A 12,500-nucleotide genomic window follows, 5' to 3' on the forward strand; every position below is an offset into this window, starting at 1 on the left:
ATCAGGCCTTGATCTGGCGTACGTTCTTCGCCTCGATCATCAGCTCGTTTACGCTCAACATCATCCTGTCGGCTTACCATGGGCTCAGTAGCTTCCGCTATCGTGGTCTGTTCAATCTGGGAGAGTTTGAACCGCTACCGTTCGACTACTTCGAGCTGCCGATCTTTATGCTGATGGGTGTGGTCGGTGGGTGCTCTGGGGCGCTCTGGAATGCGGTGAACCGTCGGTTGAACATGTTCCGAGCGCACGCCATTCGTCCACGCTGGGCCAAAGTGCTGGAGGCGGCATTTGTAGCGGTGATCGGAGCTACATTCGCCTGCCTTATGGCGTACTCGATCAACGATTGTCGTCCGCTCGGTAACGATCCGACCGAGCATCCGGTGCAGCTCTTTTGTCAGGACAACGAGTACAATGCGGCGGCTGCGCTGTGGTTCCAGACACCGGAAGCAACGGTTAAGGCGCTGTTCCACGATCCACCCGGATCGCACCAGCTGCTCACACTGATCGTGTTTGTAGCCATCTATTATCCGCTTTCGTGCGTAACGTACGGGTTAAGCGTGTCGCTCGGTATATTTATTCCCACCCTGCTTATCGGTGCCGCCTGGGGACGCCTGACCGGTACACTCATCATCATGGGTTTCCCCGCATCGAGCGTAAGCATTGACGAACCGGCGATCGTTACCACGGGCTAGTTATTCACACTCTGCTTCACATTCGCAGACCTTCGTATCGCCGGGGAAGTACGCGCTAATAGGTGCTGCAGCACAGCTCGGTGGCGTCGTACGGATGACTCTTAGCCTGAGCGTCATCATTCTGGAAACGACGGGCAACATCGGCTTCATACTGCCCATCATACTGACGCTTATGGCAGCGAAATGGTCCGGCGATTACTTCAATGAAGGCATCTACGATTCGCAGATCCGGATGTCGCGCGTACCGATGCTTCCGTGGCATGTCGAGCCCGAGTTCCAGCAGCTATCAGCTCGCAGCATCATGGCGCAGCCCGTGGTGTGCGTACGTGTCGAGGAGAAGGTTCAGTATCTGTTGGATATTCTGAAGAACACGACCCACAATGGATTCCCCGTGGTCGAGGATGGAGATGATGTAAGTGTGTGCGACCCAGTGCGGAAACTCAGTGCGCTCACACTCTCCTCTACCTCTCTCTTATTGCAGGGATCACGTGTTAATGGTCGGGTGATCGGGTTGATCTTACGATCGCAGCTGGTTGTGATATTGAAGCGCAGCTTCTACCAAGAATCTTCTCGCTTCTGGGAATCCACCGTTAGCATCGAAGCGTTCCGCGACGAATATCCACGCTATCCAGCCGTTGGGGTACTTTCGATCTCTACGGGATCATGATTGCGTCATTCACACTAACCCTGGATACCGTTTTCTCTTCCTAGGATCTTCATGTGAGCGAGGACAAGCTGAGTGGCGATTTTACGGTGAACATGAGCATCTTTATGAACCCATCGCCGTACAGCGTAGAAGAGGGCACCTCGGTACCGCGCCTGTTTCAGCTGTTCCGTGCCCTCGGGTTGCGCCACTTGATCGTGGTTTCGTCCGAGAACCGTGTGTGCGGCATAATAACGCGGAAGGATTTCCTCAAGCACCTCTAAAGTGCCGAATAGCAGCCCTAGGCCAAAGAAAGATATTTTTTGGATTTTTAAGGCCATGAACTCCAATTTTTTTTATGGATTTAAGATACTTAAAGTAAGATTGTCCGTTACATGTCTCTAATATACCTGTTCCATACTGGAACGAATCGAAGCTTGTGCAGTTTACGTTTCGTTTCCACTGTTGAGAAATATTGGATAAGAACTTGGGTCCCTTCGAATTCTCATAACGATAGTTGGCAACGTATGTGAAGACGGATAATGCAGAAACCGATACAACTTACACGAGGAACACTGAATCATTTTATTCGACACATTTTTAAGGTCTGGAAATACATCAACGCTACTATGATTCTAAATAAAGACATAGCTACCACAACGTAACAACCATAGCATACTTGCCGTAGTCAAGATAATGCACAGTGGACGCCAAATACTACTGAAGAATTCTTCCGAAACCATCAAAGTTCACACACGAAACCATGTAAGTAGAACCAGCACACCGCAATTTATGGATCAAAATGATTGATTTCTCTACTCCGCAGCTTCCTCCGGCAAAAGTTCCATAGCTTCTCAGCGATCAGTACACCAACGGTCAGCAGATAGCCCCAGCCGAGCGTTGCCAGCGCGGGCCACACGTCAACGATAGACACCTGAGTGAAGCTTGTACCCCCGGAACAGCGTGGTTTCTTCGTGTATAACTGTGCCTGTTCCCGGCCCTGAATGCCAAACTCACGCAGCTGAAACAGACTGATGCGCACCGGTTCGCGGAATGATGTGTTCTTTTGCACCGCATAATACGGATCAATAACCTTGATGTACTCCACTTCCTGCAGGCCACATTTTTCCTCCTCTTGAAACGTGTCACTGATCAACCGATAGCATACACCCAGCTCCACATGCAGAGCGTACAGGCCCTTCCGCATCAACTCGATACCGTACGCCAGCGTGACAAAGTTCTCCGTGCCGTCCTTGTTCCGGATCTTGCGCTCGTACAGTGCCTTTCGGACTGGATCTGTTGCGTGCTGGGGAAGAGTGGCGACAAAATGGATTTAATGATCTCTTGGAGCATGCGCTGGTTCCACGTACCCGAAAGTAGTATTTGTTGTAGACCGTATCCTCGGCACCGGTTTTCATGTGCGACACCAGCAGATCTTCCACCGTCCGTATCTTGGTCGAGGGCGATTGGATGAGAGCGACGATGTTAGCCGAGTAGCTGGCATACAGGAACATGAGCACCACAAGGCACAGTAGCACCAGACAGCGCGATGCGGCCGTCTTCGGTTCAATGAAGGAACCCTGCTGGCAGGTTGTGCCGAACGAATTGAGTAACGTGTCCGATAGGTAGATGGGGGCCAGCGAAGAACCGGAAGAGCCGTTCGAATGATCCTGTGACGGTGGTGGTCGAAGTTGTTGCTCAACACGTAGCACCACCGCCAGCAGGACTCCGGAGAGTACGATGAAGCTGATCGTACAGTACCAGACATACCGATCGAAGGGCAAAGCGAACACGTTGTCCGTGAAGGAGAGTTTCGGGGCACGAAAGACGAACTTGGCTCGGGTCGAGGTGCTCATCGAGAGATAATCAATGATCGGAATGCGATCCTGCGTAAAAAATAAAGCACAACCACCGAGATCGGCGCGGCCACGCTGCAGTTCACCGATCATACCGTTAAAGAGTCCGGTACTAGCGTTCCGATAGCCCCAGGAGTTGGTGACGGTGTACCGTACCGTGGCGTTCAGCTGCTGTGCTACGGCTTTCGTCAGCTGATAGGTAACGCGTGGTAGCGTGTCCAAGTGTTTGTTTCTGGAACGAAATAAGGAAATCTTGTTTTAACAAACCATTAATTCTCTGCTTTGTGGTGCCCTCAATTTCCCGGTAGTTACGTGTAATCCTCCAGATGGTTAAGCGTCTCGTTGTGCAACACGACGAGTGAGGCTCGCAGCTCAAACTGATTAAAGTTCTTTCTTCTTACAGACGTCACAGGGCGTTTCCGGTCCTCTAGGATGAACGACTGCTGCTTCCATCGGCCAACCGTCTCTACCGTAGTTGCGCTCGATCTCGATAATCGGTACTGTTGCTGTACCAGTATCTGTCCAGCGGGATCCTTACAGAAGTAGTATACCTCGTTGCTAATGAGCAGCGGCAAGTGGGCTAGATAGGTGTCCTGGTACTTTGCACAATCTGGCCATGTTGTTGGTTCACCTGCAGCATCCGAGTGTACCAGAATCCAGCGGAGTCGATAGTATAACAGATGGTCAGCGTCCTGTAGCAGTTGAACCGCTCGCGTGCAACCCAAATCTACCAGAACGACCAGCAGATGACGGTTGGGATCGTGCCAGGGAAGATAGCGCCGATCATTGGTGGCAGCGAATTGAAGTCCCAAGGTGCCGTGGTGGCCACTGTTAAGCTCACGCCAAAGCTGATAACGAACGTTCGATGGCCAGCACCCGACGAAAGCCAACAACTGACGCGTGGTGCCGTCTAGATGAGGAAGAATATCCCGAATGACCGCTACTCGTTGATCCACTTGACTAGCGAGAAGAATTGGTATCAGGAACAGAATGCCAACGAGGGCCAGTGACCGTGACTGTCCCATGATGGCGCTTTGAGTATGGAGTATCAAGCAGGACATTCTTGTATTTATATCCAGGCTACGAATGGGATGTCCTTGTTGGAATTCGAAACCTATAATTGTGATAATGGATTGTTTTGCTTCGGAATGCATAACTACGCGAGCATATCAAGTGAACTGAATCGGTCACAAGTTCCTAAAAGCTACCTGTGAGTGGGAATTGTAGCATCTGGAGAGTGGGCTGGATTGGTGAGCTCAGTGATTCAATCTAGTTTTATGGATTCCACAAATGTTTCCACCAATTTAGTTCCCGGTAACCGATGACCGAATTAACCAGCAACAAGCATGTGGCGACTATCATTGCACAGCGCAAGGGCTTACAAGGTATCATAGTGATTTGAATGCTACACAATGGATGACGGATTCAAGAACGCCAAAGTAGGCATGCTGCATCGGGATTGCCTTGCCTGCATGGAAATAATGCAGCCGAGATCAGCGGTTGGAGTGTTCCGATGGAAAATTCCTTGGTGCTGACACTATTTAGATTGCTGTGCTCTGCTGGCTGGCTGTGGCTTACGGAAGGATTGCTGATATTTAAAGTTCCATTTAATCCATTTACCACACTGCCCTGTGATCCATTAATAGTTTCTTATGAAGGCTAAAAGTAATTCAATCACAAATTAAAATGATTCATTGCGAACTCTTTGCAACGCATGAAAGGTGGATCTTTCCTGGAGAAGACATTTCATTCCGACTATTCATGCGATTCTGAACAACCCTGTAACCCTTCTGGGAAAGTAACATAAACCGATCAATCAAACTGATAGCGTGGCCAATTTACTGTTAGTGAATACTGATGCGGTGAGTTAATACTTGCGATGTGCCCTTAAAGCAAATCAAACGAACACACGAAGCTACATTTTCGGGCATCCATGGGCCATTTTATGCATCGAAATGATTATTTTTTTTACTCCGCAGCTTCCTCCGGCAAAAGTTCCATAGCTTCTCAGCGATCAGTACACCAACGGTCAGCAGATAGCCCCAGCCGAGCGTTGCCAGCGCGGGCCACACGTCAACGATGGACACCTGAATGAAGCTTGTACCCCCGGAACAGCGTGGCTTCTTCGTGTATAACTGTGCCTGCTCCCGGCCCTGAATGCCAAACTCACGCAGCTGAAACAGACTGATGCGCACCGGTTCGCGGAATGATGTGTTCTTTTGCACCGCATAGTACGGATCAATTACCTTGATGTACTCTACCTCCTGCAGGCCACATTTTTCCTCCTCTTGAAACGTGTCACTGATCAACCGATAGCATACACCCAGCTCCACATGCAGAGCGTACAGGCCTTTCCGCATCAACTCGATACCGTGCGCCAGCGTGACAAAGTTCTCCGTGCCGTCCTTGTTCCGAATCTTGCGCTCGTACAGTGCCTTTCGGACTGGATCCGTTGCGTGCTAGGGAAGAGTGGCGACAAAATGTTTTTAATGATCCCTTGGAGCATGCGCTGGATTCACGTACCCGAAAGTAGTATTTGTTGTAGACCGTATCCTCGGCACCGGTTTTCATGTGCGACACCAGCAGATCTTCCACCGTCCGTATCTTGGTCGAGGGCGATTGGATGAGAGCGACGATGTTAGCCGAGTAGCTGGCATACAGGAACATGAGCACCACAAGGCACAGTAGCACCAGACAGCGCGATGCGGCCGTCTTCGGTTCAATGAAGGAACCCTGCTGGCAGGTTGTGCCGAACGAATTGAGTAACGTGTCCGATAGGTAGATGGGGGCCAGCGAAGAACCGGAAGAGCCGTTCGAATGATCCTGTGACGGTGGTGGTCGAAGTTGTTGCTCAACACGTAGCACGACCGCCAGCAGGACACCGGACAGTACGATGAAGCTGATTGTACAGTACCAGACATACCGATCGAATGGCAAAGCGAACACGTTGTCCGTGAAGGACAGTTTCGGGGCACGAAAAACGAACTGGACCCGGGTCGAGGTGCTCATCGAGAGATAATCAATGATCGGAATGCGATCCTGCGTAAAGAATAGGGCACAACCACCGAGATCGACGCGGCCACGCTGCAGTTCACCAATCATACCGTTAAAGAGTCCGGTACTAGTGTTCCGATAGCCCCAGGAGTTGGTGACGGTGTACTGTACCGTGGCGTTCAGCTGCTGTGCTACGGCTTTCGTCAGCTGATAGGTAACGCGTGGTAGCGTGTCCAAGTGTTTGTTTCTGGAACGAAATAAGGAAATCTTGTTTTAACAAACCATTAATTCTCTGCTTTGTGGTGCCCTCAATTTCCCGGTAGTTACGTGTAATCCTCCAGATGGTTAAGCGTCTCGTTGTGCAACACGACGAGTGAGGCTCGCAGCTCAAACTGATTAAAGTTCTTTCTTCTTACAGACGTCACAGGGCGTTTCCGGTCCTCTAGGATGAACGACTGCTGCTTCCATCGGCCAACCGTCTCTACCGTAGTTGCGCTCGATCTCGATAATCGGTACTGTTGCTGTACCAGTATCTGTCCAGCGGGATCCTTACAGAAGTAGTATACCTCGTTGCTAATGAGCAGCGGCAAGTGGGCTAGATAGGTGTCCTGGTACTTTGCACAATCTGGCCATGTTGTTGGTTCACCTGCAGCATCCGAGTGTACCAGAATCCAGCGGAGTCGATAGTACAACAGATGGTCAGCGTCCTGTAGCAGTTGAACCGCTCGCGGGCAACCCAAATCTACCAGAACGACCAGCAGATGACGGTTTGGATCGTGCCAGGGAAGATAGCGCCGATCATTGGTGGCAGCGAATTGAAGCCCCAAGGTGCCGTGGTGGCCACTGTTAAGCTCACGCCAAAGCTGATAACGAACGTTCGATGGCCAGCACCCGACGAAAGCCAACAACTGACGCGTGGTGCCGTCTAGATGAGGAAGAATATCCCGAATGACCGCTACTCGTTGATCCACTTGACTAGCGAGAAGAATTGGTATCAGGAACAGAATGCCAACGAGGGCCAGTGACCGTGACTGTCCCATGATGGCGCTTTGAGTATGGAGTATCAAGCAGGACATTCTTGTATTTATATCCAGGCTACGAATGGGATGTCCTTGTTGGAATTCGAAACCTATAATTGTGATAATGGATTGTTTTGCTTCGGAATGCATAACTACGCGAGCACGGTAAGTGATCGGAATTGGCTATAAGCTCTCAGCAACTAGAGATGCTTGAGAACTGTAGCATCTGGAGAAAGAGTTCTGCATTGAAAAATGCAGTTTCTCCGTACTGTTTTGTGCAATCTTCGAATGTTTCCACCTATTTGGTCCTCGGTAACTAAGGTTTGAATTGGCCAACAACAAAAGTCTATCGTCGGTCATCCGCAACGAGCTGACCTTAAAACCGGGACCGAACGTCGTAAGTGTACGGTGTGCATGGTCTCCAAGCGTCTGGGAACATATCTCGTACTTGGCGTGCGGTTCCATCCGTCCATCACCTCTTCGCATCACAAAACCTTCATTATACGGCCCGTACTTACATTGTGCGTCGTAATCACGTGGCTCTGTTTGTCAGCTGTTGTTTAGATTTTTGTGATAATCATCCTCCTCAAGAATGAGCTTGGCTAGGGTTGGCTTTCTGGCGATCGTTCAGTGGCCGTTTCGCTTGAATCGCTAAGTTGAAGACGGTATGAACGGATTGAAGCATACACGTGTCGATGCTTTTATGTGAGTCACTACGTCCTGAAGAAGTTACTAGTAATCGTCACTACTTTTGGACTGCAGATAGCAGCATCATTTGATGTCCAGCAAACCGGATGTTCTAAAGATCATGCTTGTACCTGTTTTATGCACGTGAAAGACTGGGTTGGATCGGGGAAAGGGAAGTAATGGCGGTAGCCTTGCACAACACTGTTCCAAGATGCACGAGCAGCCGCGCAAAACTCCCTCCACCTCGGTTCTCACAACTCCCTCCCTAGAGACCCCGCAATTAATTTGCTCCATGCACACGACCTTCCCCGGTCCGGGTCCTCTGCTTCTAGGCAACGATGCAACTGCAAATAGGGCCCCGGGTCTCTGTCGATTCGCAATTTCATAAATCATTGCCGCAACGGCTACGGTGCGCTTAGTTCGATCTCGGATGCGATCGTGAGTGCACGCGTACATGTGGTCTCGAGTTACACGGCGGATTACGATGGAGTCACCACGAGTATTTCGGCAAACTAGTCGACTGCCGAGGCCGCTACTTGTGGCAGTGCTGCTGCTCGGTTGCCAGCTAGTGCCGGGAAGGATTCTTGGTCAGCTAAGGGACGATGTGGAATTTATCGATCCAACCGTTGGCCTGGGACCCGGCGGAACATCAAGCGGCGGCATCCCGCTAGGACCGAGAGGATTCCCTGGATTTCCCGAGATTCTACCGAGAGTAAGTTTTCCCCAGTGATTATAGTTTATGTGCAACCGAGAAGATATGATTCGAGTGGCGTGATGTGGGAAGTGTTTCATCAGTGATAAGAGGAAGAGTGCTGTGGCCCTGCATCCAACGGTGTGCGTCAATGAAATTGCGAGTTAGCGATTAATCTGACGCGCCCAATCCACGCTGCTCAATCATTTTCGACCGTGATCCACGAGATGGCCACGAGGGTCAGAGGCCGAGCTTAAATTACTGTTTGATTTGGAATTTTCTTCTCATACCATCTCATGCCACACCCATTGTTTGCCGCGGTTTGATTCACACGCGCGCGCGTACGCACGCACGCACGCACTCTCGCTCGATCGCACGTGCGTATCACGGTCGGTGGCAGCCGGAACCATCGTGGAAGGCGGGAGCAACGCTGGTAGCGGACAATCCGGAGCAGCCGATCATGGGAACGATCACCTTTCGCCAGTGGGTGCCTGGACACGTCGAGACGGTGATCAACGCGACCGGACTGCCGGTCGGTAAGCACGCGGTCCATGTACACGCGTTTGGTGATATGCGCGAGGGTTGCAAATCGACCGGACCTCACTTCCGCAGCAGTATCGTACGTATCGAAGGCGATTTTATTGGAGCCGCGGGTGGATTTGATTCACTCTTTAATGATGCTTCTATCCCCCCCCAGATCGGTAACATCGAGGTGAAGGAGGACGGTAACGCGGTGCTCGATTTTCACAGCCCCTACATCAATCTGTTCGGGCTGGCCGGTATCGTGGGCCGTTCGATAGTGATACACGAAAAACCTTCCGAGGTGTACCGGTTTCCGGATCTATCGGTCAACAATCCGGTTTCGTTCCAGAGCGAAGAGGATACCGTTGGTGCACGGATCGCGTGCGGCATCATCACCATCCTGGATAACGTGACAGCCTAATCCGTGGTAAACAGCGGCCACCGTGATATTCTTATTGGGATTTGACATTTTTTATCGTTGAAAAATCTTTAACCAAATAAAAGTTCTATTAAAGTTCAGTAATCCGTTCGTTGGACAAGGTAACATAGTGAACTGAATGCAATACAATGGATGATGGATTCAAGAACGCCAAAGTAGGCATGCTGCATCGGGATTGCCGTAGGCGAGCTGCGCTGCGATGGTAATAATGCAGCCGAGATCAGCGTTTCGACAGTAGCTGCGCTTCAATCCAGCGGCCACTAGATTGATGAGGAACTGCTTCTGTACGATCAAGGGTAATAGATCGGATTGCTGGGATTCTGCCACCTGCTTAGCGAACAAACCGGGCAGCATTGACCGCAAAGATTCATGCAACTGAATCTTTGCTTCAATCGTGGACCGCAGGAAGTCCCCGACATTGGGTTGGAGTTTTCCGATGGCAGATTCATTGGTGGTGACACTACCTAGGATGGTGTGCTGAGCTGGTGGTGTTATCGGCCGATCGTGCGTGACGTTCTCGGTGTGTTGTTCTCGCTCGACTGATGTCTGTGTTGGTTCGGATTCCACCATATCTAGCTGTTGGCGACAATCATCCTCTACCTGCAATGGTGTCAAACAATTTCGATTACTTCGCCATGTTGGTCGTCACAATTGAATACTTACAGGGCTAACGGAAAACAGATCACTTGATCCGTCACTATTCGTTGTGGTTACTGGTGGAAAGTCGCTAATTTGGACAATACCTTCGCCTGTATGCAATTTCATTTGTTTGGATGGAAAACGCGATCGGCCATCATCAGAACCATTCGCGAGATCGTTAAGGATCCTGTTTGTGCAACCAGATTCATTGTCGCTACAAGCCATCTCATGTTTAATGTTGTTCAAGGAAATCTAAAACCGAAATCAACAAGTTAAGAAGCACTTGTAAGGCCACGGTCGTACTAGTTTTGAATGTACCGGATCATATGGTAAGCTATTTAAATCTTCTAAAATTTCAGCCGTCGTGTCGCTGTCTCCATTGAATGTATCGAAGATAGCCTGAGGATTGATTGATTAAAAAACGCACATGGATTATTTGGATACAGAAATAAAAACCTAAAAACAAACACTAACCGTAGGAATGTGCGAAGCGGTACTGTCAGCGGTTTTGTTCGTTCTTTTTTGCGACTGGATACTGGAGCTCCCATGCCCTGACTGAAATTAATGAAGAGTATTATTAAGAAGGAGTAGAAAAGGATCGCTACATATGCAAGTACGGCTTACAGCAGGATTGCCGGCATTTAATGCTCCATTTGAACCATCCACCACACTGTCCTGTGCTGCATTACTGGTTCCTTGTGAAGCCTGAAAGTAATTCAATTGTGACATAAAATGATTGGTTGACTGGCTCTTTACGGCGCAGGTAAAGTGGATTTTACCGGAGATGACACTGCATTCCGACTATTCATGTCGTTCTGAACAACCGTGTTAACGGAATCGGAATCAACCCTGTTACCAGAATCCCGATCAGAACTTGTTGCAGGTCTTTCCTGAGCAGCCTGAAACAGAAAATCAGGTTTGCACATTTCAAATCGCCAACACTCATTTCAATAACCCCCTGTAACTCATCACTGACCGTTGGCCTTGAGCAGAAGGAATCGTATTCCTCATCGGTCGAGTCACTGTCCTCATCGAGATTCTCGAATATCCACTACGGGAAAGTAACAGAAAGCGGTCAGTTAAAGAAAGAACGTGGCAAAATTACTGATAATGCATACCAAGGGAAAACCATTCACAACAGCTGGCCTTGCTACGTCCGTGGATGGTTTGTGCTGGGGTGCCAACGCATGGCTACCATGAACTGACTAAAAATTGGGAAAAAGTATTATTAAGAACGAATACAAATGGATCCACTTTGCAGAAGAAAACCAATGTGTCCCTAATGAGGCGTTTATAAAGATATCTTGATAAATTTCTTAGCAAAGCATACACACCAATGGCACAGCATTCGGGCAAACATCTGCTTCGGACTGGTTTCTGGGTTCAGCAGCTTCCTCAGTAGCGTGCTGACCCTGGCCTGGCTGTATGCTGGAACCAACCGTAGTCAAATCAGCAGACGCCTCTACATTATCAGCTCCCTCTTCTTCGCTGCTCAATTCGCTTTCCTCATCGAGATTCTCGAATATCCACTACGGGAAAGTAACAGAAAGCGGTCAGTTAAAGAAAGAACGTGGCAAAATTACTGATAATGCATACCAAGGGAAAACCATTCACAACAGCTGGCCTTGCTACTTCAACGAGTTCCTCGTCCGAGGATGGCTTGTGCTGGGGTGTCATCGTTTACTGCAAAACAACATTCCACGAAAAGCTGGCAGCTGCCAGCAGCGGTGGATCTTATCGGATTGCGTCGGATTGAGATTGCTATTAACGGATTGCCGATGTTCCACCAACTTTTCGTCCCAACTCTTTCATTTGCTACTTCCTTACGAGACTTTCGAATCTCGTTCACAGGTTACTTTGAGTGAGATTGTTGCCTGGTTTCCGTAGCGTTGCAAAAGGATTTTTAACGCTCTTTCGGTTCTGGATTCAGTTTTGTTGATCTTTTAGCGTTGCGGTTTGCACTTGCACACTACTTTTTTAACGAGAACGACGCCGGGGGTTGCAAACGATTTAAATTTGTTCTTATCGCGCACGAAACAGTCCAAAAATGTGAAGAACTTCCCGCAAACAGCGATCGCGATTTCCCGCGTCCCGGTTGTTTACGTTTCGGTAACGTCAAAATGCCGAATACGAAGAAGAAGAAGAGAAGAAGCTACACGTGTTTGAAAAGGTCGTTGTTCGGCAAAAAAGAAGTGCAACATTTGTTTACGCAATGTATTTATATTTATTCAAACCATTGTTTATCGAGTACAGCATCGGCTTTAGTTTTGTTTTACTATGGCAGGATGAGAAACGAGGCGAGTTTGAATATCGAAGGA

The 12,500-nt window shown here is 49.3% G+C and overlaps 5 protein-coding genes across 7 annotated transcripts in view; 2 read left to right on the forward strand and 3 right to left on the reverse strand.

The window, feature by feature from the left end:
• The window catches only part of LOC126578987 (H(+)/Cl(-) exchange transporter 7), a 3,317-nt gene extending 1,547 nt beyond the window's left edge, over positions 1 to 1,770 (forward strand). For both annotated transcript variants that reach the window (XM_050242162.1, XM_050242163.1), the window contains 4 exons: positions 1 to 653; positions 721 to 1,104; positions 1,174 to 1,332; positions 1,404 to 1,770. The exon at positions 1 to 653 is cut by the window's left edge and continues 673 nt beyond it. In XM_050242162.1, coding sequence (XP_050098119.1) covers positions 1 to 653; positions 721 to 1,104; positions 1,174 to 1,332; positions 1,404 to 1,619 — 1,412 coding nt within the window. In that variant the 3' untranslated portion in view covers positions 1,620 to 1,770. The remainder of the gene's footprint in view (positions 654 to 720; positions 1,105 to 1,173; positions 1,333 to 1,403) is intronic.
• A 355-nt stretch (positions 1,771 to 2,125) lies between these two features.
• LOC126576798 (glutamate receptor 2-like) lies at positions 2,126 to 4,265 on the reverse strand. Its single transcript, XM_050238103.1, has 3 exons — positions 3,504 to 4,265; positions 2,706 to 3,423; positions 2,126 to 2,641 (listed from the first exon to the last, which is right to left on the reverse strand). The coding sequence occupies exons 1-3, from the start codon at positions 4,250 to 4,252 to the stop codon at positions 2,126 to 2,128; spliced, it is 1,983 nt and encodes a 660-aa protein (XP_050094060.1). The 5' UTR covers positions 4,253 to 4,265.
• Positions 4,266 to 5,134: 869 nt separating this feature from the next.
• Positions 5,135 to 7,274, reverse strand: LOC126576799 (uncharacterized). The gene is made up of 3 exons (XM_050238104.1): positions 6,513 to 7,274; positions 5,715 to 6,432; positions 5,135 to 5,650 (listed from the first exon to the last, which is right to left on the reverse strand). The coding sequence occupies exons 1-3, from the start codon at positions 7,259 to 7,261 to the stop codon at positions 5,135 to 5,137; spliced, it is 1,983 nt and encodes a 660-aa protein (XP_050094061.1). The 5' UTR covers positions 7,262 to 7,274.
• Positions 7,275 to 8,322: 1,048 nt separating this feature from the next.
• Positions 8,323 to 9,621, forward strand: LOC126575063 (uncharacterized). Its single transcript, XM_050235565.1, has 3 exons — positions 8,323 to 8,603; positions 8,983 to 9,201; positions 9,280 to 9,621. The coding sequence occupies exons 1-3, from the start codon at positions 8,346 to 8,348 to the stop codon at positions 9,523 to 9,525; spliced, it is 723 nt and encodes a 240-aa protein (XP_050091522.1). The 5' UTR covers positions 8,323 to 8,345; the 3' UTR covers positions 9,526 to 9,621.
• Positions 9,526 to 12,263, reverse strand: LOC126575062 (dentin sialophosphoprotein-like). Of its 2 annotated transcripts, XM_050235563.1 has the most exons (10): positions 11,779 to 12,263; positions 11,517 to 11,711; positions 11,301 to 11,387; positions 11,159 to 11,233; positions 10,962 to 11,081; positions 10,807 to 10,887; positions 10,657 to 10,737; positions 10,501 to 10,581; positions 10,207 to 10,434; positions 9,526 to 10,143 (listed from the first exon to the last, which is right to left on the reverse strand). In XM_050235563.1, the coding sequence occupies exons 1-10, from the start codon at positions 11,857 to 11,859 to the stop codon at positions 9,685 to 9,687; spliced, it is 1,488 nt and encodes a 495-aa protein (XP_050091520.1). In that variant the 5' UTR covers positions 11,860 to 12,263; the 3' UTR covers positions 9,526 to 9,684. The 2 variants fall into 2 exon arrangements, with proteins under 2 accessions (XP_050091520.1, XP_050091521.1); XM_050235564.1 differs by lacking the exons at positions 11,301 to 11,387; positions 11,517 to 11,711.
• Between the last annotated feature and the right edge of the window lie 237 nt (positions 12,264 to 12,500).

Source organism: Anopheles aquasalis, chromosome 3 (genome assembly GCF_943734665.1).
Source record: "Anopheles aquasalis chromosome 3, idAnoAquaMG_Q_19, whole genome shotgun sequence".
Classification (NCBI taxonomy): domain Eukaryota; kingdom Metazoa; phylum Arthropoda; class Insecta; order Diptera; family Culicidae; genus Anopheles; species Anopheles aquasalis.